This window comes from Grammomys surdaster, unplaced genomic scaffold (genome assembly GCF_004785775.1).
Source record: "Grammomys surdaster isolate TR1022 unplaced genomic scaffold, NIH_TR_1.0 125888, whole genome shotgun sequence".
Lineage (NCBI taxonomy): Eukaryota > Metazoa > Chordata > Mammalia > Rodentia > Muridae > Grammomys > Grammomys surdaster.
This window is the reverse complement of record NW_021620713.1, coordinates 2466866-2494192: the sequence shown is the minus strand read 5'-3', so window position 1 is coordinate 2494192 and position 27327 is coordinate 2466866. Positions and strand designations below refer to the sequence as shown.

Sequence of the window (27327 nt, the reverse complement as noted above, 5' to 3'; positions counted from 1 at the left end):
GGGAGGGAAGGGAGAGAGAGAAATGAAAAAGAAAAGAAAAAGAAACAAAGGAAAGAAAGAGATGGAGGGAGGGAGGGAAGGAGGGAGGGAGGGAGGGAGGGAGGGAAGAAGGAAGGAAGGAAGGAAGGAAGGAAGGAAGGAAGGAAGGAAGGAAGGAAGGAAGGAAGGAAGGGAGGAGATGCCTCCATAAGTTGGGTTGTAGGGAGGCCTGTAGGACATTTTCTTATTCAGTGATTGTTGGAAGAAAGTCCAGTCCATTTTGGGTGCTGCCATCCCTGGGTCAGTGGTCCTGAGTTCTATAAGACAGCAGGCTGACCAAGCCATGGGAAGTAAGCCAGTAGGTAACACACACACCCTCATGCTCTCTGCATCAGCTCCTGTCTCCAGGTTCCTGTCCTGTTTGAGTTCCTGTCCTGACTTCCTTCAACAATGGAATACAACACAAAAACAGAAGCCAAAGAAGTCCTTCCCTCTCCAACATGCTTTTGGTCATGGTGTGTCATGACAGCAACAGAAACCCAAACTAAGACACCGTCCTTATTGATTTTCTATCAGAATTAAACAACAAGGCTCTGTTGTTGAAGATATCACACAGCTTTGATACATGATCTGAAAAAAAAATAAAGTTAAACTGATCTGGAAGTTTCCTACCTGCTGGGTAGCTTTCACAGTCCTGGGTGGTTCTATACATGCTTCTGGGAAGGGGAGTATCAATAGTCTTATCAGCTGTAAATTGTAAAAATTTACTAGACCAAAACTGCCTGGTCCACTTATGCAATAGTGGCACTACTTTTATGGGAGCAAACAGCTGCTCTCTAATTGGATTTGAGACCCATAGGGGACAATCCATGCCTAGTGCTGTAAACCTGGTTTAAAAAAAATTGATGGGGAGTAAATAGGATAGGGTTGCTGAATACTTTCATTCAGTAAATGGACATAGTGTCAATCTCCCTGCTAGATATTTATATCTATAGCTATAGACATAAGTTATTCTCACGTTTAATCAAAGAAGCATCTCTTGACAGTGAATGGCAATGAATAGAAAGAAGTTCATGGCTGCATAGGGTGCTAAGAATATGTAATAGAGAAAGTGCTCACCTCTAAAGAAAAGAAAACATTTGTAGCATCCCCTCTAAGGCTCAGGGAATATCAGAGAAGGAGTGAAAAGGATGTAAGAGCCAGAAGACAGAAAAGAGGGCTGGAAAATGTCATCTCCTAGGCAAAAGCATAGCCTCCAGAGTCATTCTTTCCCAGCAGCTATGATTGTCTGCACTGGGTCTGCAGAAGGATGAACCCATCAGCAGACAGAAATGAAATGAGGGGTACCTAGGGGGGTCCCCTTCTCACTGATGGGCCATGTGCTATAGACAGATTCAAGGAGAAATGTGCTGGTAGTGTTTGGGGAGGTGATAGGATGTTGGGGTGAGGGTAAGCATGTTGAAATGGTACAAGAACAAAAGTAATCAAATTTTAAAAACCTTAGCCTTTGTTCAAATACATCTGGAGCCAGGCATGGTAGTACATGCCTTTAATCCCAGAATTTGGGAGGCAAAGGAAGGCAGATTATTGTGAGTTTGAGACCATTCTGGTCTACAGAGTGAGTTTCAGGACAACCAGAGATATACAGTGAGACTGTCAAAAAAGAAAGAGAGAAAGAAAGAAAGAAAGAAAGAAAGAAAGAAAGAAAGAAAGAAAGAAAGAAAGAAAGGAAGGAAGGAAGAAGAAAAATAACAGAAGCAAATAAGCACACACATGTGCATACACACATATGAATATAGACGGATATGAGTGAATTTATATTCAAACAGACAGAAAATAAAGTTGAACAAAAAATCAGCAATAAGCATACTGCCATGGGGTCCATTTCTAAGACCCTCAACACATTATATCCTAACAACATATGTACCAAGGCAATTTAGTTATTTTGTAAACAGAGGAAAGATGCCCAAGGGAAAAGTCAAATAGTTCTGTATAATAGTTCTGCTTTCTTATAGTTTTTTTTTAATTTTTGGCTTTCAATATACAAACAGTGGAGTCTATAAATAAATCAAAATATTGAAGTTCTTTGTTTATATTTATTTTAATTCAAGTATCGTACTTTTTCAGCAAAATTCCAAGCTTTCCTTATATTCTAATGAACTGACAATTACTGAAAATAATATTCTCTCAACAAAAGCCAAATTCACATCCAAAACTATTAATAGCCCTTGCTGCAAACAGAAGCCTGATTCAATATTTGGGCATAACAGACAGTCTTGGGATTTAAACAAATGAATAAAAAAGCAGTGGTGACAGGAAGAAGGACTTACAAAGGAGGAAGAGGTTGCTACAGAAGCCAGACTCCTAAGGAGCCCCAACCACCCTGGGCTCCCCAAGGAGCAGCCCACACTGCTGGCTAATTGACACTGCTGTGGACCCAGCCTACTGTGCGGCTCTTCCATGGATGGCCTGTCTGTTCCTTCCCAGTGTCGGGGGCTCCATCCCGTTCCTGAGACTCCAGCAGTTAACTGAGACTATATTGCAACCACGACAAAAGCAATATGAAGCGATCAGGTGTGCCTTCCATAAGTACAGAGACACCCATCCACCAGAATGAGCACCTGGGTAACAAGGTCAGCCTTTAGAGAGCGTTGCTCAACAAAGCCCTTTAGAATCGTTAGAACATTGTCCTTCTCTTGGTGACTCTGACTCTAGAATTTATTCCCCTTCCTTTCCCAGCGACAAGCCTTTAATCCAACCCCAAAGGGTTATAATGTGTCACAGGTGATTTAAACTCTTTTCACTTGTGGTTGATGGATTTCAAAGAGCTGACCTTCTGTGCATTAAGAAGATCTACTCCTGCCTTCACTTTATTTGTAGCTATTATTAGACTAAATGTGAGTGCCTTCTATACTCCCAGTAACATTCTTCACACAGTCTCTCTTCTCTGATCACCTGCATGGATTCAGTCAGCCTTGATCTTTTTTTTTTTTCCAGGAGTTCTTCTCACATAGTAGGGAATTAGAGTACTACTCACTGATTGAGTAAATATGGGATATATATATATATGGTAAAACCAAGTACCAATTAGCTTGGGAAATGCAGTACCCTATCATATATTTGAACTTATAAATAATCTGACCACTCTGATGTACCATCAGCCATTTCACTTACATTAATCTTAACATATTTAATAAATATATACAGAAATGTATTTTTAAAAAACGTTTGGAGTTGGAGATGGCTCCAACTAATGTTATGTGATTAATTAACTGTGATTAAGAGCACTAGCTACTCTTCCAGAAGACCTGGGTTCAATTCCCAGCACCCACATAATGCCTCACAACCATCTATTTTTCTACTTCCAGGTGTCAACATGCTCTTATGGCCTCCAAGGGTACTTACCGCACATAGACATGCATGTAGGCAAAATACATATAAAAATAAATTTTAAAAATTTTAATAAAACTCTTTTAAAAGCTGTATAATTGGTTGCTAGGGGTAATAAGAGAAAATGTATATATTTACCTTTAGTTATTTCTTTGTCGTATATTCAGAATTTACTTTGTACCACTGGCAGTTCACACCTTAATTTTTAAATAATTTTATTAAGATATGTTTTTAGCCAGCCTTTTACTTTCTGTGAAATTTTTCTGCCCTCAAAATAATATTTATGACATTGGTGAGTAGAGTCCTGGAAGCTCTCTTTATTACAGTCAGCATCTCACTCACCGCAACTATAAAACTACATATATTCTTCGGATGTACATGATCAAAAATAGTCCTTGAACAGCTACTCCGACAGTTTCACAGCACTTACTTGACATGGAGAATGTTGACTTTTGACAAAGTTGTTTTGTCAGTGATCCATTTCCATGTGACTCTTGTTGTTCCTGTTCCAACAAACATTAAGCAAACAAAAAAACTGATATTATTTGGTTTACTGTTCCATCACCATAATGAAGCACCTGAGATCATCAAATCTCCAAACTTTTGGAAGCTTCAGCCGATGTCCTGGAGGCTCTGAGGAGGCCAAAGTCCTCCGCCAATGGGCTGAAGACTTTCCACTAGACCCACCCAGCTCTCTCTATTGTCATCACCTCCCAACAGGGTCATCCACACATTTAATCTACACACCTACTAAGATCTAAACTTCAAGCTAGGTGAGGTGGTGCACACCTGAGTCCTGGCACTTGGGAAGCTGAGGCAGGTAGTTCTCTGAATTCAAGACCAGACTGGTCTACATAGTGAGTTCCCAGATACCCATGACTATATAATATACCCTCTGTATATAAACAAATAAACAAACAAACCAGTGCTATCAGGCTACTTTAATGGTCAAATCTACGACTTGTCTTCCTGGACCAAGGACAACTGACAAACCTGTTATGAAACAAAGCAAACAAACTTCTGGGTCCAGCTGCTCTCCTAAAGGCACATAGATTTTTTTCTAGCATGTTTATATTCAATTTCCCTGCATACAGGACAAAACTAAGTCGGAGGACCTGAGTCCAATTTCAACCTAGATTGTGTTCCTGCACAACTAAAGCTGGTAGACACCTACCCTTACCTTTCAGGTTACAATACTTCATTCTGCTACACCTAGGAAAGTCTGAGATTTCAAAAAAGATTTGATTATTTTGTCTTTTTTCCAATGAAAATCTTAATTCCCTTCTTTCACGCCCAGGCATAGTGCTGAAGATGCAGCTGCAGTAACAGCAAGCTCACCAGTGGGGGGGGGGGGGGGGATGACGTCAGTGCTCCACACTAGCACTGCAGGAAGGAGGGGAAATGTAAGGGAGAAAGACTGTGCGTAAGAAAATTTGTTAACCTTAAGAGTTTATTGTGGAGATTAGAGGAAAATTTGTATGTGAAAAACTGTTTCAAATTGTTTTTAATGTGTTGGCATTTTATTTGAACACTTTCACAACTGCATGTCTAAACTTTTACCAAGCCTGATGACCTGAGGTTAGTTCCTGGAACTCACATGAGGGAAGGAGAGAACTCCTGTAAGCTGTTTTCTGACTTACACAAACACGCAGACACACACAAACACACACACCACTGTGACATACAAACACATGTGCGCATACGTTAAATAGGTGTCATTTAAAAACAAAAAACAAGCAAGGCCAGTTGTGCTAATGCACACAGGTAGAATATGCTGAAGAGGCAGAAGCAGGAGAATCAGAAACAAGCTGAGGGCACAGGTGAAAGAACATATAGTTATTGAGAAGAGAAAGACAAACCAAGCAAGGGTTCAGGCTTAGAGGACTGGATAAGAGTTGAAGCCATTGAAGCAGAGTAAAATATACGTGCAGAATACACCACTAAGAAGACCATAACTTATCAGTGAGCACAGAAATCACTGGGTCTCTAAGACACTCAGTGCTCATCCTGATTGGTCTTCTCTGATCTGATTGTGAAAGATAACAAATGTTGGCCAGGTAGATAGAATTTGAGGAATGGGAGGGATCTATCTCTGTCTCTTTCTTAATTGTCAGTGACCTTCTCTAGAGTTCATACTTGATCTGGAATTGCTTTCTTCGTTGTTCTCTGAGATCTGTGCTGACACACCAACACCCACAGGACAGCAGTCACTGCCCGAATGTGGTTTTCTTGGGAAGCTTTGACTCACAAGCTCTGCCTAGATCTTGCTGTTCTGACCCTTTCAGTAGCAACAGTGCAAGTTACTATATATACTGGTTTAAAATGGCCTAGAAGAAAATTTATTGTTGTTTGGTTCATGAATCTCTTAATTTCCTGAGTGCCTATTTCTGAACTTTACTTCTCTTTCAACTAGTTCTTTTCCAACATTGATTCTCAGCTTGTGGGCCATGGGAGTTGCCTAAGACTACTGAAAAACACAGATATTTGCATTATGATTCATAACAGCAGCAAAATTACACTTATAAAATAAGCAATGAAAATAATTTTATAGTTGAGAGGTCACCACAGCATGAGGAACTGTATTTAAAAGGGTTGCAGCTTCAGGGACGTTGAGAACTGCTGCCGTACAATTTCAAGTAGTTCTTGGCTCCCTGAATGTAGTAAAACAGGCACTGTTCTCAGGTGGGGACTAGGCATCCAAAACTTATGAGCTCATAAGACAAAAAATTCTATGTCCCCATCCTCCTGTTTTCATGCAAATATCCCCAGTAATTAAATCAGGAAAAGAAAATGTAGCAAAAATGTATCAGCCAAATGGTTTCAAGATTTCAAAAGAAGTTGTAAATATGGTCCTTTTAAAAGACCAGCCTCTAGCTCGAGTAGGAGAAAGGGTAACAGTTGTTCTGATGAAGCAGTTTTTAAATCCTTGTCAGTGATTTAAAGAGAGATAGCTGGTGTATATTAAGGAAGCTGGCAAGATTTTTAAATAGTTCGGACGCTACACAGAGCATTTTTTTTCTTAAACCAATGTACTCAGAAGTGCTGGCAAGATTTTACTTGAATGTAGCAGTGCTTATGTGAGGAAGTTATTTTGAATTACCCTAGTATAAATATGTATGACTTTATTTGTATTGAAAATTCCCTTTGCAAGTGAGTGAATAGGGTCTGTTACATCTCTGTTACTTGGGAAATGATTTAGTATTTCGTTTTAGCAATAAAGCATCAGACCCAGAATTCAAAAACAATGTCAGAATTCTGTGCAAGCCCACAGGTGATTCTTCACCTATATTAACACCTATCAACTTTGACATATAGAACGAGCAGTATAAACTGTCTGAAGCCTGTGATGTTCACACGTGGAAGCACTCACCAGTTGGTCTAGACTTTACTCACCAAGCTCTGTCCTAGGCACTCAGCACATGGCAACAGTATTAAAGTGTTGTTCTTCACACCACATTTCAGGCGGTATTTTGTTTGCTCCAGGCCATTTTTAGTAACACCGTGGAAATGTCAAATGTTTTGGTCATATTATTCAAGATCTAAGCCTACAGGTCTACAGACAAGACCAGCATTGAAAGCTAAGTGTTTCCTTTAAATTGAAAGGATCGAAAACAAGGTAAGGTGAAGTGAGAAGTATGCCTGACACAGAAGACAAACAAGAAAGAGAGTGTATTGGAGATAGTCCTTTAAACAGAACTCAAGCTGGGCCCCACCTCCACCCCCAATTCCCTATCCCCTACCCCAACCCCAACCCCACCCCATCACTCCTCTGAGCATCAAGTCGCCTTTGCTCTGCATGATAGTCCTGTGACCTTTGGCTGATAGAGGCTGTCATTTTACTTGAAAGATAAAAACAAAGTAGAAAAAAGTTGCCTGTCTTCTGTTTTGTTTTTTTTTTTCAGTCCTGGTGTAGACTCAGAAATGGGCTGATCATATCCTAAATTACTACACCACCCTTGTCCTCCTAAGCAGGCCTTACCTTTTCTCTAGTCAGTTCTATTCTCTCAGAGTTATTTTTTTTCATTTTCCAGAGACACACGTGTTAATTTTAGTGTATTCAATTAGAAGTAAGCCACAAAAAGGCTCACTGATGCTGTAGGGAGAATGAGTATGTGTATTCAGCTCCACCTCTGCTCCATTTCTTCAGGCTGCCTAGTAACGGAGACACACAAGAAAGACTAAACCAGTGTGTGCTAGACTTCAGAGCTTTGCAAGCCCAGAGCTTGGTCCAAAGGGAAATGATCAGGCCTAAGAATGCACAGTCCCTGCCTGGTGCCTTCTTCTCTACCCATTCTTACTTCAGAGCGTAATTGGAGTAAGTTATTAGTTTATGTTTCCACAAAGCTTCTGAAGGAATGAAGTGTTCTCCACTGTTTGTATCTAACAGGCAACTGGGGGAGACACAGCCATTGGAGATCACCTTCCCTTGCCAACTAGACTACGACTTGGAGGCCCTAACTTGAAACAAGCTTCAACTTTTCCAAGTGAACGGTATTCGCCTGAAAGCATGGCACTGCTTTGACCCAAATTCAAGATCCATTGTGATTTCAAATGGTACTTATTAGCATATTTCCCACAACCCGCACACTCACCTCAACTATGCAAGAATCCTCCCCAGTAGAAGCAAAACTTCAAGATGATCATCTTACAGAGTGGCTGCAGCAGAGCTCTTGTGGCCAAGTTTTCCACACCGCACTAAAAGCACACTGATAGTAGGCGACAAGACAGTCAGGGCTGCGACGATTTCCCTACACTGAGATCCCAACCTCTGAGCACACAAATGAAGAAGGTTTTAAAAGAAAAAAAATTGCTATTTCTTTGTTTTAAAAGACTAAATATGTTTTGTGAAGTTTCCATTTTGTTCTGTCTCCCTAGTCTCGAAGAGTGGCCCTATCTTTATGCCAAGAACAATAGGTAAGCCAGTTTCCCTCAACCCAGAAAAATTGCCCCTTTGCCACAGAAGCCTTACTTGTGGTTCTACAGTGGGCCAGGAAAAAAATAATCAGAATAGCTTTTTTTTTTTTTGCATGTGTAGCTAAGTTAGTTTCAGAGAAAGGAGCCTGGTTTTCACTGTAGCAGAAGCACAGCAACAATATGTTCCCTGTGTCCACAGCCAGGCCTCCCTTGACACTCTTCTTTCTAGGGCACAGGGTAGAAAAGTCATATACACAGTAGATCATGCCAGGGCTCGCTGACACAACCAGACTCCAAATATGCAGCAGGAGAAAGAAGCAAAAACTGTTAAAAACTGTTATGCACGTGGTCTCACTTTTTTTTTTTTTTTTGAAAGCAGATTTTTCAGCTCTCAACCTGGAGAAAAAGACAATGCAGGCCAGCTTTCTCCCATCTAGTCTGTCCCTCGGCCTCTCCCAATTCCATCCAGCTGTAGAAATTGTCCCAAGAGACCCTCTTTTTGCCTTGACCTGGCTGGCACTCTTTGACCAGTGAACATTGTTTGGAAGGGTGCTTCTCCTTAGGGTGGGGTACACATGAAGAATTAGGTACAAATGTGCTCCTTACCATGCAAGTGGAAATGTGAACTACAGAACCAGATGCTATTTGTTTTCATTTTGAAAAGTATTATTTTGTGCTACTAGGGGTTGAACTCAGGACTTCATGCATGTTGAATGAGAGCCGTACATAACCTTGACCTATAGCACCAACTCCTTTTTACTTTTGATTTTACAATGGGATCTCACTAAGTTGCCCAGGCAGGCCTTAAACGAGTGGTCTTCCTGCCTCAGCCTTCTGAATGCTGAGACTATGGCCTGAGCCAGCTGGTATGGCTTACAAATAGTTTTGTACCACCGCTGCTGTTAGTATCATGGGGTTCATCATCATGAGCACCCCACTCTTTCTATTATGAATTTAAAACTCCTATAAGCCGATTATGCTTTGACATTATTGTCAGTAAACATTAATCTTTTTAGGATACAAGAACCAATTAAATAATTCCTAATAAAATCAGTAAAACAAATAAAAATAATGAAGTCATTACCAAAAAAAAAAAAAGGAAATCAAGTAAGCATCACCTAAAATGATGCTCACCCTGGTTTTTCATAATTTAACCATATATCTTCCAGGTTACCCACAGATGGTATTCACCAGCATGTCTACCTAATGTGACATTTCATAGGTTGCCATAATTTTCTGTAACAATCAGCTAGAATCTACATATTCTTTATTCATTTCTAAACTGATGTTCAAGGGGTTAAACAATATCTTCTCAAGACAAGATTAATTCTCACAAAGCAAGGAATTAAATTTAGTCTATGTAATTTCAAAACACGTATATTTGAAACTATGCTATGTGCCCTAGTTAGGGTTACTACTGCTGTCATGAAACACCATGACCAAGCGACTTGGGGATGAAAGGGTTTATTTGGCTTACACTTCCATATCACTGTTCTTCATGGAAGGCAGTCAGGATTGGAATTCAGATTGGACAGGAATCTGGAGGCAGGAGGTGATGCAGAGACCATTGACAGGTGCTGCTTTCTTGGCCTGCTCAGCATGACTGCTCAACCTACTTTTGTATAAATCGAGGACCACCAGCCCACCAAAGATGGTACTGCCCATCATGGACTCTCCCACACTGATCACTAAGAAAATGCCTTACAGTCAGATCTCAGGGAGGCATCCTTGCAATTGAAGTTCTTTCCTTTCAGATAACTGTGGCTTATGTCACGTTGCCATAAAACTTAGCCAGCACACTGTGTTATTACCAAGGATAATTAAAATAAGCTAATGTATACACTACAACAATGCTCAAGCACAACTCAAGCGTGTCAAAGGAAGTCACAGAAAGAATCAAAGCTATTCTGTGATGTGTGGGGGATGATGTCTCTGTCATTAATCAATGTGATACATAAGCTGGGTGCTTAGGCCAGGACGGCAGTCCCCACAAAGGGGATTGCGCTCAGCTCTCCTGAATGGGCGACCTGACAAAGAGAGCTGGGTCAAGAAACACACTCTGAAAGTCTGAGGCACCAAAGGCAGAGAAAGCATTCAAAAACTTGAACTGTAACTGAAAAGAAATGGTGAGCATCAATGTTGATCTAGAAGGGAAAGTAAAGCACGAAACCCAAGGGCCAAGTACAGCGTCCAGGAAGACTGGAGGTGAGTTAGAATGAGTCCATAAATGCTGGTTACAGATGAATCAGAAGGAATCCTTGAAAGACCACATTGGTTGTCCCATAAGTGTAGCTTTGGCTTTGATGGTAGACTTAGCCAACTGAAAGACCCATGCACAGCCAGATGCTTAAATTCTGGGTAAGTCATTGATTCTCCCAAACCCACAGTCTCTTGATAATGTGCTATGTAAGGTTAATTCCTTTGGATCTTCTGCCAGAATTAAATGATATGTGAGATGATTTAGCCTTGTATCAACTCCAGAGAAACAGCTTTCTTTACACTGAAGATTACCATGGCCTCTGCCAATCCTTAGAATGGTGTAAAATCAGAACCAAATATAGCACAAAGTTTAAAATTATTTTATTACACTTATTTATTAAATTGTGCTATTGTGTTTCTGTTGTGGGTGCACACGCCATGATGCACACGTGATGGTGCACACATGGAGGTCAGAGGATGACTCGGAGGAGGAGTCAGTTCCCAACTGCCACCACTGGGTCCTGAGGGCTGAGCCCATGCTTACAGGCCTTGGCCCAAGCACGTCATCAGCCTCCAGTCCAACGTTTATAATTCTGAACTTTAGGCAAATTACAGAGGGTTAAAGAAGACCTCAGAGGAATATAAAACAAATTAGACAATTTGTAGGTGCAAGCCGTTTGTAATCCCATTAGCAGGTGGAAAACAGAACGGTAAGGGTCACTCCAGACCCCTAAGCCAGTTTCACAGATTCCCTGCAGTATGTTTAACCTTCGAGGAATATAGAATGGATCCTTTAAGAAAGGAGACAATTAAAGGACCCTTCAAGAACTACAAATAATTATAAATGCTCCTACAGGTCTTAAAAGACAGCAAAAAGCCTTCAGTGTTCTGACTAAATATTGAAGGACTTTCCGTCCAGGATTGGCATTGATTTTTCAGCTTTCCATCAAAAAGAAACTCTGGCCTTGTGGACATTTAAGAGACTAGGAGGATTCATTCTCCAGTTAATAAACTGACTTTCGTCCCCACTGTAGATGCCAGAGCTAATCATAAAGCTTGGGCCCCAATAACTAAGGGGAATGCTCACCTCAGAGAGAGTGATCTTAAAGCAAAGCCTTGTCTCCAAATTTGTGAGTTTGTCTCCTTTTATTCCGGACTCTTACTTAAGATCGCTTCTGGGCTTTTGCACATTTAACCTTTAAACTGAAAGACAGTGTGTGATTACAGAACACAGGAAACTTCACATTCAGACATTTGGACTAAATTCCTTTTCAAAGGAATCTGATATTTATAACCAAATTAGGACCACATTGAATATAATAAATTAACTGCTGAATTAGCAGAAAGAAAATGCTGCATTTATTTGTACTTTGGTGGTTAGGCATCCTTTGGACAGTCTTAGAAAATCATAAATAATGATAAATCCTACCATATTCAAAACTACTTGGTACTAGCTTTATCTGGCCTGGATGTTCAATGCTGTTTGTCCAAATTTTCATTATAATAAACTAGAACACAGCAAAACTTGATGTATTACTTCAGTACATTCCGAACAACACCCTGAGGGATAGGTGCCGCTAGTGCACCCACTGGAGATAAACAAGTTTAGAGTAGATTGCTTGCGATCACAAAAAGAATAATTACATAGACATTCGAACTTCAGCATCATAAAAATAACATGGACAGACTTGCTTAATCATTTTTTTAAATAACTTCAAGCAGCCTACATATTAATAAGTAAAAAATGAAAACTTATCTAAATATCAAACTTGAATTGTCTGTCAAATGCCTCCCCATATGTCTGCTTCTGCCATAGTAACTCACCAAGAAGTTCAGTGGCCACATTTCAGTAAGGATATATGGTGCATAATTAGCACACGGATCTGAATTTAGGAAGAACAGTTACTTGATTTCACATAGAGATCGTTTTTCTAATTGTACAGCTGCCATGTGTTTCAATGTGCTTGCAACATAAATGGTTTACAAATTGTTAAGAAGTTTTATGGATTTCTAGAAAGAATATAATAGCATAACAAACTTTTACAAGTGCAGAAATTTTACATTTTAAAATATTATTTCTTTGTCCTGAAAGAATGAATCTTAAAAAAACACATTTAAAAAAATCAAGCATTAGATATGCAAATATGTGTTCAGATCAGAGATACCAAAATTATTCAGATGATTAATTATTCATCATAAAATGTCAATTAATAATTATGAAGCTTAAAAGGCATCTTTCTAATGCATCTTTATTTTTCTTGGCCTAAAAAAAAAGGGCTTAATGTACATGTTCAATTGACTTGTAACAAGTTTTAAAAATTCAAGGAAGTAAACAAACATAAACAAGAGTAAGCTCTGATTTTTCATAGGAGAACTACAAATGCATTCAACCTGTAGGGAAGAGCAGTAACTGTAACCATCATGAAAATAGTAAGTATAGCCAACTAGTGACATACGCAAGAAGCCTCGTGCTCACTCACCTGCTAGGAAATGGACAGCAACCTGGCCAGGAAAACAAGCCACATACTCAAGTTGTGGATCTGCTTAGCAATTAAACAGAACGCAGAACAGGCTGCTTCTCCCTGAATTGATCAGTCTATGTTGGGAGGGGTAGACAGACAGCTTTGGGAGGTTTTCTCTTTTTTTACACTTTCTAATAATCATGAGAAGAGAAACCAGTTTGTTTCTTGAATTTACCTACTATAATTTCTAAAGTCTGATAAGCATGATTAAAATAATTTATTTATAAGTACGAACAATTTGCATATTGCCTTAATTATAATGATTCTCCTTGTCAAATACTTTTGTATTTTTCCAGAAAGATTATATACTTTTTTAAAAAAAGAAGTCTGTGAGAGCTGATATAATAATAGAGAGTAACAAGCTGTTATAGTCACTGAGATACCCATTTATTTTCATTATTATTTTACTTTTTCCTGACACCTGGTGAACTTGTCTCTTAAGACCCAGGAGTTATTTTAGTCAGGGTGTCCCTGACCTCCTGCTGGTAGATTAATTGCATTTTAAACACTGTTTTGAAAACGAACTGATAAATCTGGACATATAAAGTAGGCACCAAAAGATTTTTACAAAGAAGGTAAATGGGGGGGGGGGGACGAGATTGCAAAAGAAATATAGAAAGAAACGAGAATGTAGAAAATGCAGTTACGACAGAATTGCAAGAAAATCTGGATAAAGGGCATGGAGGACTGAAAGGAAGGCAAGAGGAAAGGGAGGAGGGAGATTTGAGTTTCCAATCCCCAGGCGAGGCTGTTGGCGTCCGCACCCTTAATGCCCAGCCTTCCAAGTTGAGGCGAAAGCCACCTCCTCGGGCCTGCGTCGCATCTAACTTGCTGCAAGTTTTCTGGTGACTCCTCCAGAGCCCCTTTTCTTCCACCACCACCACCACCCCCCTTTTGTGAGACTGACAGTCGCGTGGAGGAGGCTTTTCCAGGCACAGCCTTTCTCATGATAATCAGCCCCCTGCATCACCTCCCGGCCGCCGCGGCTTCCTCGCGGAGCGGGGCTCGCGGACCCGGGGGACCGGAAACAGGGCGGCGGGCGGGGAGCAGGCCGGCGAGCCAGGTCAGCTGACCGGGAGCGGGGCGGGGGTCGCGCGGTGCCAGGGCGGGGTCGGGTGTGTGCAGAGAGGGGGATGCGGATCGCCGATCCCCCCCCCCCCCACGTGCTCCGGGACCAACAGAGGGAGCGAAGTTCGCGGGGGTGGGTAGGGGGGTTGGCGGGGAGAGCGCCGGGGATGGGGATCTGCGAGCAGACCTGCTTTGCATCAATAAATTAAGATGCTCATTTGAGTCCTGAAGTTTGCTGGTTCCTGTCAGTAGAGACGTTGGCAAACACCCCAAAGCCGAGATGAAGCCTTTACTTCAAATAAAATAGGAAAATAAAATCCTCAGCTGGCCGCCCCGCTGGGGCCAGGTGACGTGCGAGATTCCACAGCCCTGCGGGTCTCGCAGCGGGGAGGTGAGGGACCGTCGCGAGCTCTCGGGTCCTGTTTTAGTTTTCTTTGAAAGGGCTCTGAGATGCTCCCGATTTTTTTTTTTTTTAAATAGGCTTTCCCCTCCTATCCTAGGCTCAACTCCGAATGGATTGGATTGCGAGTTTGCACGTGAGAAAACCGTTTGGCTTTGCTCAGACCCCGCCGTGCCCTCACACACCTAATCCAGGGGTCCCTGGTATCAGCCTTTGCTCGCAACTCCAAACGAAGTTAGCCACGTCCTGCATAGCAATACAGGATTGAAATAATTCCCTTAGATGAAAGATCAACTCCATTTCTAAACCAGAAAAGAGTCAGTCTCTCTCTCTCTCTCTCTCTCTCTCTCTCTCTCTCTCTCTCTCTCTTTATTATTTTCCCCACATGGTAAAAAATAAACACAATTTGCTTTAAAGAAAAAAATCATTAGCTGTGGCCAAATTCGAATTCTTTCTTCAGCTTGTGTGTTCAAGGGCAGAAAAGTACCTCTTCGGGCCTCTGGGCCAGCAGGAGGAGTGGGGGTGGGGAGCGGCTGTGAAAGTTAAGGAAATTGACAGACTGAGAGGTGAATGGGGGGACAGGCTCTGGGTCCCGCTGCCGGGAATTGGAAAACAAAAGGGTGTCCTCCTCACCCTGCCGGGGGCCTAGGGGGGGAGTCTTAAGGGGAGCAGTTGGCTTTAGCCAAGGAAACCCTCAAGAATTATTTCCCCCTCCAATGTCGATGTCAATATTATTTCACATTTGCATGTATCTGTTGTTTTAATCCCCTTCGCCTGCGCTAATCTCGAAGTGGATTATTAACGGGAAAACAGTCCAAAAAGGAGCTAGTCCTCCTTCGCTGGACTTGTTTTGCTGCGTGAGGAGCCTCAGACCCGTCCCTGGTCCCCTCTGGACTTTTCATCCTGCGCTCCTGTATTATGTGGATCCCACGGTCCCCATTGTCCCTGACCTGGCCCTGGAACTGAGGGAGTGTTCCGAACAAATTTAAATTCCAGCTTCCTCTGATCCTACTGCCTCTGCGACGGTGGGAACACTCTCTCGGTCAGAAGCTTGGGGAGGGGCGTGCCAGGCAAGGGCAGTGGGCAACCTAGTCCCGCTCTCAGCCCTCGCGGTCTTTCCTGTACCACCACCCAAACATCCACCTTCATGTGAACCTAGAAAATTGAAGTTGGTTTTGTTTTGTTTTGATCTCTTTTTTCCCATATCAATATATGGGAAAACATGTCGAAACTCAGTGCTAACTATTAGGCGGCGGCCTCCTGGCCCTGGAACGATGACTGAGTCTAAGGTAATCAGATAATTAGGTGTTTTTAATTGAAATAGTTAATGGTCTATTTTGTCAGATCTGAAGTAAGAAGATATTTTATATCCATGATAAAGGCTTGTTAGCTATTTATTCGACTTGCCATATAGTCACATTGTGCCTTTTCACTGAAGTGTCTGGGCTAAAAACGTCCAGGGGCTACCTGGGTGCCTGCAGAAGGGTCTTGCCAGTAGTCACTCCGTAAAAAAGACTCCTTATTCCTTCAAGGGAGGCTTAACAGCATACTTTGGAAGAAAGCTGGTCTCTGATTTTTTTTTTTTAAGGAAAGAGGCAGAAGGGAAAAGGATATGAACAGTAGTGATAAATCTTATAGGAGGAAACTTGGTAAGTCTTACATATATTTAGTACAGATACACGATAGTATGAGAAATGTTAAATATGGCACGAATGTGTTTGACCCGTGTTGAAATCTTTTTCTTTATCAATAATTTTTCGACTGCAAATCTCTGCAACATATAGATCATGTATCTATAGGTACTCTATCTGGGATGGGGGCAGTGGAGAAATTAATTTATCCAATCCTTCTCATTGTAAATGCTCAAATTAGGAAAGAGGAGAGTGTGTAACCAACTGTGAAAATCCGCTTTCTTGCACCCTAGAATGAAATCTAGCTGTGGTCATGCTGGGTGGCTATTACCCTCCCCCCACCACCACCACTGAAAAATAAACATGCAAAATACAAAGCCCTGTAGCTCTGGGAGTGTGGATGTGGCAGCCCCTGTGGTGGCTTTCCCCTCCTTTGAGTGCAATCGCCAGTGACTCTTGTATTCAAAGTCTTGCTGTAGGCACACATTCAAAGCACAGTTCAAAGCAGTTTATCTTAATATGAGTAAAAGTCTAGTGTTGGATCAGGGTATTATTTGTTTCAGGTTCCTTCAGACTGAAAACAGGGGACTATGACATATTTGACAGTATTAAAGCAGAAAAACTGATAAGAGGCAGCTGTTTGGCCCTCTTCAAACCCCCACCTTTTCCTTTACATGGGAATCTACACACTGTGGGATTGGGCATTTATCTGTGCTCTCAGGTTCTTAAATACTTTCACTATTTAAAATAATTGGGGAGGGGGTCTCTTAGTATTTTAAGAAATTAAGCCTTAACTGTTGAGGCAAAACAGTTTCTTCCTTTTCTATAAATACAGAGCATCCTCAAACTTGGCTGTCTTTATTTACTTCTATATTAGTTCCAATTATGTGCAGTGTAAACCAGCTTTTTGATTAACAAAACAGCAGAGCATTGGTTAAGAACACTTAAACTTCAAAAAAATTCCCCTGGGAAGTGGGCTCTGAATTGGTTAATAATGTGCAGTACTTGCTAAATTGCTGACTTCCAGATGTGGAAAATATCTTTCTTGTTTAGGACCTATGTAACCTGATTGGATTACGACAGAAGCGTCACGTTGGAAGCTTTTGAGTGATTATTTAATTAACCATACAGTAGAAAGCTGTATTCTCCAGGAAATCCCTTCCATATTTGCATAACCAATCCCTTCAGAGCAAAGGTGGAGTCTTTTCTTTTTAATTTTACTTTAATTGCAATATCAAAAAATATGCAGTTCAAAACTTAGACCCCACACAGTTTAATGTCACCCTTGTCTTTCTTTCGTCCTAAGCTCCTCTGGCCTTTCTCCTCCTTCCTCCTGTCCCTGACCCCTCACTTTGTAGTGTGGTCTGCATGGGGTGTAGAGAGATCCAGAGATTGGCCAACATAGTGCAGCTCTATGTTAATCTAGAGACCCTTTATTAAAATGCCAAAGTACTTTTAATATAGGGATCCAATCCAGAAATCAATCTCATTCTCTCTCTCTCTCTCTCTCTCTCTCTCTCTCTCTCTCTCTCTCTCAAACACACACACACAGAAAAAGAGAGAGAGAGAGAGAAAGAGAGAGAGAGAGAGAGAGAGAGAGAGAGAGAGAGATTCTAAGATGCAGTGCACAAGAAGCATTTTCCTCCCCTAGATCTGGCATCTTAAAAAAAAAATGTAATAAGAGAAAGGACAAGCATTTAGTTCCAAAAACGGTGCTTGAGGTATCCATACAACTTGATGTGCACCTCAAGCCTAGTCACCAGAAATATCTGTATAAGAAAAGAGATCTGCATGGAAGACTCGAGATCTTTCCCTTTAACTTTCGCCCCTCGGAGTTCTCCAGTTCTGTGAATGGTGTGCACCGTTTTCCGCCCAGTACTCTGCAGGATTTAGTGATGAGGATAATGATGCCAAAGGCTTGACGGGGTGGGGGGGGAGGGCGGGGGGGGCGTGGAGAAGGGAGGGAGGGAGAGAGAGAGGAAGGGAGGGAGGTGGAATTTCATTTCTTCCACTAAAGCGTTTGCGGAGACTTCAAGGTATAATCTATCCCAGATCCTTTCCCAGAGAGAAACTTGGCGATCACGTTTTCACATGATGCTCACGCTCAGGGCTCTTCAATTATCCCTCCCCACAAAGATAGGTGGCGCGTGTTTCAGGGTCTCTCTTCTCTCCCCTACAGAAAAGAAAAAGAAAAAAATGTCATTAGAAGAGGCGTAACACGTCAGTCCGTCCCCAGGTTTGTGTTTCCTGGAGTGGCCGAAAAGAGATCAGTTCTAACCTGCTCGGCAGGAATAACGGTCCTGCCTCCCGACACTCTTGGCGAGGTTTTGTTCAGTTTGCTCCGGGAGCTGTTTCTTCGCCTCCACCTTTTTCTCCCCCACACTTCGCGGCTTCTTCATGCTTTTTCTTCTCACCATTTCTGGCCAAAACTACAAACAAGACTTCGCAGGTAGGTTTCCCTACCCCCTTCTTTTCCTCCTCTTTTTATCCTTTTTTGGTGTGCTTGTCCCCCACCCTCCCTCTCTAATTTTCTCATTTTGAGTGGGAATGTTAGTCTGAAGTGAGCCGGGTTGTCTGTGGACAGGAATTTCAGGTGGTTTTAGTTCCTTAGTGGCAGGCTTTCCCAAGAGTGGCTTCTTTGCTTTCTCTTGCCTTCTCTTAGTGTCTCTTTCCTTTTCTATCCCTTTTCCCCCTTTGCCCCAGTAATTTGCCCTGTACCTGTCCATTCAGGTAACCAAAGGTGTTTTTTTGCTACATAGTCTAGGAAAAGTTTTGTTGAGATCTGTATGGCTGGGGTAAAAAACTCATCAAGTGGAGAGCTTCTGCTTTGTTCTCACACCGACTTCCAGTTCATTATATCCAGCAATTAAAACTTGGCAAATACCTGTTAATAATTATAAAACTTATTCGAGAAAAGACCTACCAAATTCGGGAGCAAGTCCTTTCCTCAGATATGGCTGTCTAACCTCTCCCACCGGAGAAGGCTGTTTTCTAAGCAGAAACTTGACTGTTTTTGTCTGCCTAGCGAGTTTCATTTCTTTATTTCATTCTTTGTGTGTGTGTGTGTGTGTGTGTGTGTGTCTGTGTGTGTCTGTGTGTGTCTGTGTGTGTGTGTGTGTGTGAAGTAACACCTCACTTCTGTGATTATAAATAAAGAAGTGAAAGTTCTCTTGGAACTTGAGTACTAAAGTGTACTAAAGTGTATGGGGGGGTCACTACAGCTGGGAAGAAAACTGCTGTCAGGATAATAGGGTTAGAATTAGGGTAACTTTTGAAATTTTATTTTAAATGACCAAGTAATATACACAGGGATTTTTCATGGAACCCCTTTCTCTCTCTCTCTCTCTCTCTCTCTCTCTCTCTCACACACACACACACACACACACACACACACACACACCATTCCAGACTTTGGGACTGAAAGTTGGAATTCAGGAGTCCCAGGCACAGTGGTGAGCTCAGCTAACATAAATGTGTTTATCTCCTACTTACATGTTTCTCATGCTACCCTTGTAGTGATGAGGGCAAGATTGCTTACTCCAGAGTTAAGACTAACACTCACAAATAAAGTTTACAGCACAAATGCCATGGCTTTCCCTCACACACATACTGGCTCATAAAACTAGCAACTTATTTTATTAAATATATATTTTATACGCAGTGGCGTGTATGTCTCAGCAGAAATCCAGGCAGGCCAGCTGTTTCATCCCACAGGCTTGTGTGACCATTTCTTTATTCCAGGATTTCACCCCCCCCCAACAACTTCAATTTAATAAGACAGACAAGAATTGATTTTTTTAAAGTGTCAAACTGGAAAGTCTACTCTGTATGCCTAGGAAAATTTAAAGTGCTTTCTACAACACCCACTTCCCCTTCTATCTGCCCCCCTTCACCCCCGCTCAGCAAATGTGCGGAAACTGATACTCACTTTCCAGGTTTTCCGCAAAGCTTGTAGCACCGGAGACAATAGGTGCAGGGTGTAGGGACTGGGCGTGCTGGGCGGCAGAGAAAGGGTTAATGGCCCTTGTGTTACAGTTTGCATCTGTTACATCTTTTATAGCCCGCTGTTTAAACTAATCCTCGAGGCGCAGCATCTTCCCACCCCGCGGAGTTTCAGGGCTCTCCTCTTCTCCGGCCTGCCTCCGAGGTTCCCCTTCTCCAAGTTTTGACAGTTTGAGCTGAAAGAATGCAGCGCCTCCCTCGATTTTTAGGTACAAAAGTTTCGAAGCCAAAAAGGACACGATCATTTAGCACAACTTAAATAGTGGCCACGGACTTTCTCTTTCCTTTCTTGAGAGGGGAAAAAAAATCTACTGGAAGAATTTAAGGAAATCAGTGTGGAGAAACATGTGTGTGTGGTGGGGGGGGCTTAAGTAAATATTGTCCAAGTGGTGAGGTTGGGGGAGGAACAATGTCCAGAGAGGCTTATAATTATATTTCTTTTGCCGGGTAAAATGGGAAATCTTAATTTGGGGGCGGAGGGTGTAGGAAAAGAGACAGTGTCTCGATAAACTCCAAAGGGGAGGGGAGGGGTCGCGGGGCGAGTGGGCTTCCTGTAATTACTATTATCAATTTACCCGAGTGTGCTTCATCCAAGGGCTGTTTTGCGTTGTTTGTTACTTTTTTCCCTCTTGGGAATGGGGGGGGGTCGGAGGAGGGATGAGAAAAGATGAGAGCGAAAGACCCCCCTCTCCAAGTTCCCGAGCCCGGCTGAGGACTTTTCGGAGGAAGGGGTCCGCCTAGCCCTGAGTCAAGCAGTCTTACTGTACCGCCGTGTGCATTCCCTCATACGGTCAGGAGTTATGACTCATTTTGAAGATGTAATTCTTGTCTCTGATCCCCTCGCGAGTGCAACACACCAAACAGTAACAACACAAAGCGCCTCGGGGCCAAGGCTGGGGGTGGGGGGCGGGGAGGGGGCCGCCGAAGTTTCGCTTTGGCGCTGGGGGCGCGGATGGGTGCTCACCCGGGCCCTGGCCCGGATCCCCTGGGCGGCCCGCGCGCGTTTCAATGGGCGCGGACGATGCCCACATTGTCGCTGTGTTTGGTTGCTAGATCGAGCCTGCGTGCTGCCGAAGCAGGGCGCCGAGTCCATGCGAACTGCCATCTGATCCGCTCTTATCAATGAAGCAGCCGATCATGGCGGATGGCCCCCGGTGCAAGAGGCGCAAACAAGCCAATCCCAGGAGGAAAAACGGTAAGAAGAGGCCCAAACCAAACTTTTCCGGGCCACTCGGCGGCCCGAGACCAGGGGGAAGGGGGGGACAGGGAGAAGGAAGCTGGTGGCGGCGCCTGGGGCTCGCGGGCGAACCTCCCTCGGCGGCCAGCGCCGGAGCCCCACGCGCGGCCGCTGTACCGGGGGTGGGGGGGGGGGAGTTGAGCAAGTGCGGGGCCAAGTGAGCGCCGGGCACCGGGGGGGCTCCGAGCGCTGCCGATCGGACCTGCGCCCCACTCCGCGGCCCCGGCACCCCCGCTGCTTCCGCCCGCTCCGCTCCCCGGCCCGCAGGTCCCCGGCCCCGCTGCAGGAGCGGCCGGCGAGGGCAGGGCGGGGGCTCCGGCGCTTGGGCGCGCTGGACCTCGGGGCGCGGGCGGGCGATGGTGGCAAGAGGGCGACGAGGGCAAGGGAGGGGACCCGAGGCTGCTTCTCCGCCAGCCTCAAAGTTTCTTGCTGGAGTCGCCGGGCCGCCTCTCTGTGCGCCAAGTAACGGTCCGCGGGCAGCGGGCCCTGGCCAGACGCGGGGAACCGAGGGATAGGAGGGACGAGCCGGGAGCTGCGGGCTGGGGACCCGTCTCCTCTGCAGCAGGCTCGGGCCCCGCTCCCGGCCAGAGAGTGGGGCGAACAGAGACTTTTCCCGGCAGTTGCTCCTCCACGGCCGGGAGGAGCCCGGGAGGAGCCCGTTATCCAGGCTGAGTCAGGAAGGAGGAAAGAGATGGGGGTGCGAGGGAACACGCAGACCAGAGGTGGCACATTAAAGGGGTGTGTATGTGAGAGTTTAGGTCCATTTTGGAAAGGGACTGTGTAAAAGAGTGTGTGCGTGTGTGTGTGTGTGTGTGTGTGAGAGAGAGAGAGAGAGAGAGAGAGAGAGAGAGAGAGAGAGAGAGAGACCCCCTAGGTATTACCCTCAAACAAAATCGTGGGAATAAAAGAGAAAAGTGATTGGCAAGTGCGCAGAAGGCGCTTGGGGGAGGGGAGAGAGTTGGGGGACGACAGAGGGTGCAGGAGGTGGGTGCTGACAGAGGATACTGAGTTTTAAAAAGGAAAAAATGAAAAGAAACGGGGGGGGGCAGCCCCTCAAAACAAACAAGCGATCCAGCCGCGCCAGCCCAGAATCGGAAAGGAAACTTCACTCTCCTTTCGCTCTCAGCCCGCTCACCGGGCGCGGGCGCAGGCGGTCTAGACGCTTCCGAGCTGGGCACTGGGGTGGTAACACACACCCGGGGATCGCTCACCAAGCCTGCGCCTGGCGAGTACTGCTCAGACCCACTTGGAACAACTTTCCACCAGAGAGGACAATCGTGCGCTCCCCTAGCCTGCCTCAATGCTGCACCGCATGCAGAGGGTTGGGGGCGGGGGGGGGGGGGAAGTGTGGGAGTTTGGGGTCCTAGAGGGAGTAAAACACAAAGACGAAAAGGTTCTGTTTAGAGACAAATAATCTCCCTCTCTCTCCTCTCCTCTCTTAGCGTGTGTGTGTGTGTGTGTGTGTGTGTGTGTGTGTGTGTGTGTGTGTTTTGCTTGTTGTGGTGGAGGTGGGGAGCCATATGAGTGAGTGATAGAGGAATTTTAGTCAAAAACTGTTCGTTATGTTACCCTGTCTTTCCTCTGTGTGCTGTCTTTGATCTGTTTGCTTGCCTTAGTATTACAAAAAACAAGGGCAATAATATATTCCAAGCTAGTCCCCAAGATTCGGTTCAGGCTGCCTCTTTTTAAGTATGTGCCTGTGTCTCTCTTTTAATTTAATTTTTTCTTCATTGCTGCCTGGCATTATTTAAGGTGATTCTTCCACAGGAGACCTCCCCTTCTCCATCTCTGGGTAATTTAGTAGACACTAAAATTACATCCAATGTTCCCCTCTCCTCTCTCGTGTTTCCTCTGTTCCCTTTATTAAATGTTAGTTATTGATTTTCTAAAATCAATGTCTGTTGTGGGGCTTCCCCCCTCACAAGTATCCAAAGCACAGTGCTGATCATCTGGATAACAAAAGCTTCGTGTCATGAAGCCTCTCCCCCCCCACCCATGTTAAACAGTTTTTTTTTTCCTGAGAGAGAGAGAGAGAGAGAGAGAGAGAGAGAGAGAGAGAGAGAGAGAGAGAGAGAGAGAGAAAGGAGAATGAGATTTAAAGCTAGGCTACCAGAAGTATTCTTTTGCAGTAGAGACTGTTTGAAGTGTTTGTTTCTTCGTGTTCTTCCTCCTTCCACTCCCTTCATGATTTTGCTGTGAAATGCCAGCTTGGCTCCAGCAGTAAGGTCAGGCCACAGCCCAGTTTGGGGACTGGGAGAGATTCTGGCTCACTGAGAACTCTGGTGGTATAAGGTACTGGGGCCTCACAGGTAATACAGTGTACCAGACAGGGGTGCGGTCAGAGACACCAACTATTTTTCCCATGATAAACCATTAATTTAGGACAAGCTTCCACCCTCTGAAGTGGATAAAGTTAAACTTTTGATTCGTTTAGGCATTTATGCCAGACCCTAAACATTCACCAGCAGGTCTGTGGATTGTCCACACCTTTTCTGAGTTTAACTATTACCTGTGTCTTTTTCCCAAAAAGCCCATGAGAAAACACGCTGTAAGCTGGGGACTTACTTGTCAGTGTTTTCATTGGGTTTAATATGACTTAGCAGTGTGTAGGTCTTGAGAAGCAGGTAGAAGAGCTCAGACCATCTTTTTCATTTTCTTTCTCATCAAATACATACCCAATGCCTTTTCCTTTGGGAATTGCCAGGATTTATCTGAACTGAGTGGATTTTTCTTCTTTCCCGGATTCCTGGAAAAGATGTCACTTTTGAGCTTGTGTCTTTGCTGATAACACTAAATATGATGATGCTTATCAACAGCATATAGAAATTCCTGGAAAGGAATAATAGCAACAATAATCATAGAAGCTGCAAGGGGGAAAAAAGACCCAAGACCTAGAATGACACTTTATATAATTTTAATGAAGTCACCGCTGTGTGTGTGTGTGTGTGTGTGTGTGTGTGTGTAGAGAGAGAGAGTGTGATGGCAAGGAAGGGAAACAGGCAGAACAGTGCCTGTGTGTTTGAAAGGCTGCTCAAAACCAAGGCTTAGATGACGGTGATGTAAAGTATTATTTTTTAAAAAGCCTAAGCAAATGAGGCAGATCAGGGGACACAAATATAGAAAGAGAAGAACAATCTAAAAAAAAATCCAAGCACCAATATTCTTCAGGCCAGCAAGATGCCTAGTAAAGACAGTGCCAGGACCAAGTTAAGAATGACTAGTAGTTCCTCTCCTTTCACCCACAGGGAAAGCAGGAAACCTTTTCCTAGAAAATAAGATGTGCAGGGAGGAAATGGGGAGGTGGGATTAGGGAAAGAGGCAAAAAGCAAATAGCCAGCAGACAAGAATGTGTGTAGGTTTCAAGAAAGTTCAGTCAGATGATCCTCAGCCGCCTGACTCACTTTGTAACACTTTCACTAAAGCTAGAGGGGAGGGGGAAAGCCAGTCCCCCTTTATAGTCCTCTGTTATACCCCACTATCTCCACATAGCCTCGGAAGCCAGAGTGAGCTCTCCAGGATGGAAAGGCTCCTCGGCTGCAGTCTGCCACCACTTGCAGACGGTTTGTAACTTGCAAAGTTTGTTGCTTTCACCCCTGATTTTAGGCAGCAGGTCCTAGAATGCTCTAGAATACTCCAGTTTTCCTTCTGGATTAGTAACCATCTGGGAAGAAAGGCCTGCCCAGGCCCCCGGCTTCCACCACCAGCTACTGGAAAACTCATACACACATATTCGTGTTTTAGCAAAAATGAAATTGCTGCTCTGCCTATTTCAGAGAAGGGAATGAAGCTGCCTTTGAATGGGAAAAAAATGAATTAGGAAGGGAGAAGAAGGAAACGAAAGAAGGAAGGAAAAGTTAGCTTGATTTTGCTTCAAAGTTTCTGCTAAAGGTTTGGGTGCTGTGGGCTGCCTAGGAGGTGGGCAGTGGACGGGCAGCTTTCACCAAACACCTTTGCTCTGTGATTTTCAGTTTGCAAAGGAAAGTACTCAAGTTGAATATCTCGGGGAGAAGCAATCAGATGAGCAGAAATGATTATCCCTGCTTGAAAGAAACCTTTGCACCTTCCCACTTCTTTAAAGAGAGTGGAGGTTCTGTCAGAGATGCTGAGAGGAATGGAGACGCTGCTCCCACTGCAGAGGTGCTTAAACGGAAAGAAAGGCGACTGCAGTCAACAACCCCTTCTCAGGATGGGGCTTCCACCTTCCCTCCCTTAGAGGCGAAGTTGGGATGGAAGCGACAGATCCTCTATACACATCGAAGCAGGATGTTTTCTTTCAGGTTATAACTGGTCACAACTTACCTACCTTTGCAACTGTGGAAATCTTTGGCAAGTCGCTTTCCTAAAGTTGGTGAGCTTTTGTAGGGAGCCTGTTCGCCTGCTTTACACTCAGGCTGTCTGTGTGGCAGGTACCAGCTCTGAGGGTACTCCAGAGAGATCCATCTCCATCCTGTTCTCTCCATGGAGATACTGCACACACAAGGCTGGGGGCTATGTATCTAGACTGATCTATTTGTTTTATTTTGGTTTGGAAAAAACTATGCCAATTGGAGTAGACACGTGCTTTGCTTCACAGCAGAGCCAACAGCTAGCCCGGTGGCATCCTTGCTGTGGCGGTCCACCAGGGATAGGGGTAGGCTTCAGGTTTTAAACTTTGTAATGTTGCTCTGTTGTCAAGTAAAAAAATGATTTCATATCGTTTAGCATTTATTTTTCAAATGTGGAGAAAGCTTAGCCTGCAGTTCCCTGTCAGACTGCTCTGTCATAGATTCTGGATTCTTCCCTTCATCCTCTCTTAATGTGCTTAAAGAAAAATATAAGAGGTTGTTCGAGACTCTAATGCCATATTTTCCTGGGATGGGGTGTGTGTGTGTGTGTGTTTCCTTTGAAGGTAGGAAAGACGGCTGCTGTTAGCTTTCTAACAGGGGCGTAATTATTCCGGGAGTGGGGGGTTCTTCTCCTTACAACTCTCTTTGTCATCTGCGTTCTTCCAAGGCTCTGAAGGTGCTTTTTCTCTATGTGAAAGGAGATTCTTTGTCCTATTCCCCTTCAGCACTGTGGCTTCCCAAGGTAGACACTATTTTGTGCCTGTCACAGAGAGAGGGAGTGCAGGTTTGCAATGCTCACAGACAATTGATTGTCTGCGCTAATGTGTTTCATTTACATGTTTATAACGTCAATGGTGCTGGGTGTCCACTGTACCATTCATTCCCGCACTCCCACAAGGGGGCAATTGTCTGAATGGCCAAGTCAGACACCTTTTTGATTGCTCTTTGCTTGTCTTTTTAGAGCAAAGAGATAAAGGAGGAAAATCTGTGATGCAGAAACACTAGTTGAAAATATACAAAATGTCAGTACAAAAGCAGATGTTAACATAAGCCCAAATATGCTTTTTAGCCAAGATGTGAATGTTGCAGAATAGAATGCAGAGCAGAGGGAAGGATGACTCAAACCAATAAATGCAGCCCCATTTCTTGAGTCCCCTTTCTTCATAAGCAACCAGAAGATGAAATGTGATTTTTTTCTTTTAATTTTTGAGCCTTGGAACATCCAGGAATCTCCTTGTTGTTAATGTGCTTGCTGTGATCTGTGAATTCTGTATATATTTATACAGCTCTGTTTGTGCCAACATCAGCAGCTTACCACTTGGAAAAAATCTATTGAATGACTATTTGGGCTGTAGGGGGTGTAAACTTTTAAAAGTAAGATCCAGGGATTTCTTCATCAAGCGGTTTTTAAAGAAAGGCAATAATAATCATCAGGCTGTAGGCAGCCTTGCCTTCATGAGCCCTGTGCTAGAGAGTTTTATCTTGGGTGACAGTTGTATCAGAGTTAAAGCTCTCAGGAAAAGTGTAACCAGTAATTACAAAGTAAATAATTTCATTTTAAGATGTTCTGTTCTCTCTCTCTCTCTCTCTCTCTCTCTCTCTCTCTCTCTCTGTGTGTGTGTGTGTGTGTGTGTGTGTGTGTGTGTGTGTGTGTGTGTGT

General features: G+C 43.7%; 1 protein-coding gene and 1 long non-coding RNA gene across 6 annotated transcripts in view; one reads left to right on the top strand and one right to left on the bottom strand.

The window, feature by feature from the left end:
* The window catches only part of LOC114608260, a 42771-nt gene extending 29506 nt beyond the window's left edge, over positions 1-13265 (bottom strand). Inside the window, exons 1-4 of one of the 3 annotated variants that reach the window (XR_003709328.1) lie at positions 12963-13265; positions 11570-11685; positions 7962-8075; positions 3800-3872 (exon numbers count right to left, since the gene is read on the bottom strand). This is a non-coding gene — a long non-coding RNA (uncharacterized LOC114608260). Of the gene's footprint in view, positions 1-3799; positions 3873-7348; positions 7497-7961; positions 8076-11569; positions 11686-12962 lie in introns of those variants that run through there. The other 2 variants (XR_003709329.1, XR_003709330.1) reach the window with 2 other exon arrangements.
* Positions 13266-13762: 497 nt separating this feature from the next.
* Positions 13763-27327, top strand: part of Zeb2 (zinc finger E-box binding homeobox 2) — a 136926-nt gene continuing 123361 nt past the window's right edge. Inside the window, exons 1-3 of one of the 3 annotated variants that reach the window (XM_028752199.1) lie at positions 13763-14067; positions 18283-18552; positions 21159-21300. In XM_028752199.1, the coding sequence (XP_028608032.1) occupies positions 21228-21300 (73 nt within the window). In that variant the 5' untranslated portion in view covers positions 13763-14067; positions 18283-18552; positions 21159-21227. Of the gene's footprint in view, positions 14068-18142; positions 18553-20163; positions 20315-21158; positions 21301-27327 lie in introns of those variants that run through there. The other 2 variants (XM_028752200.1, XM_028752201.1) reach the window with 2 other exon arrangements.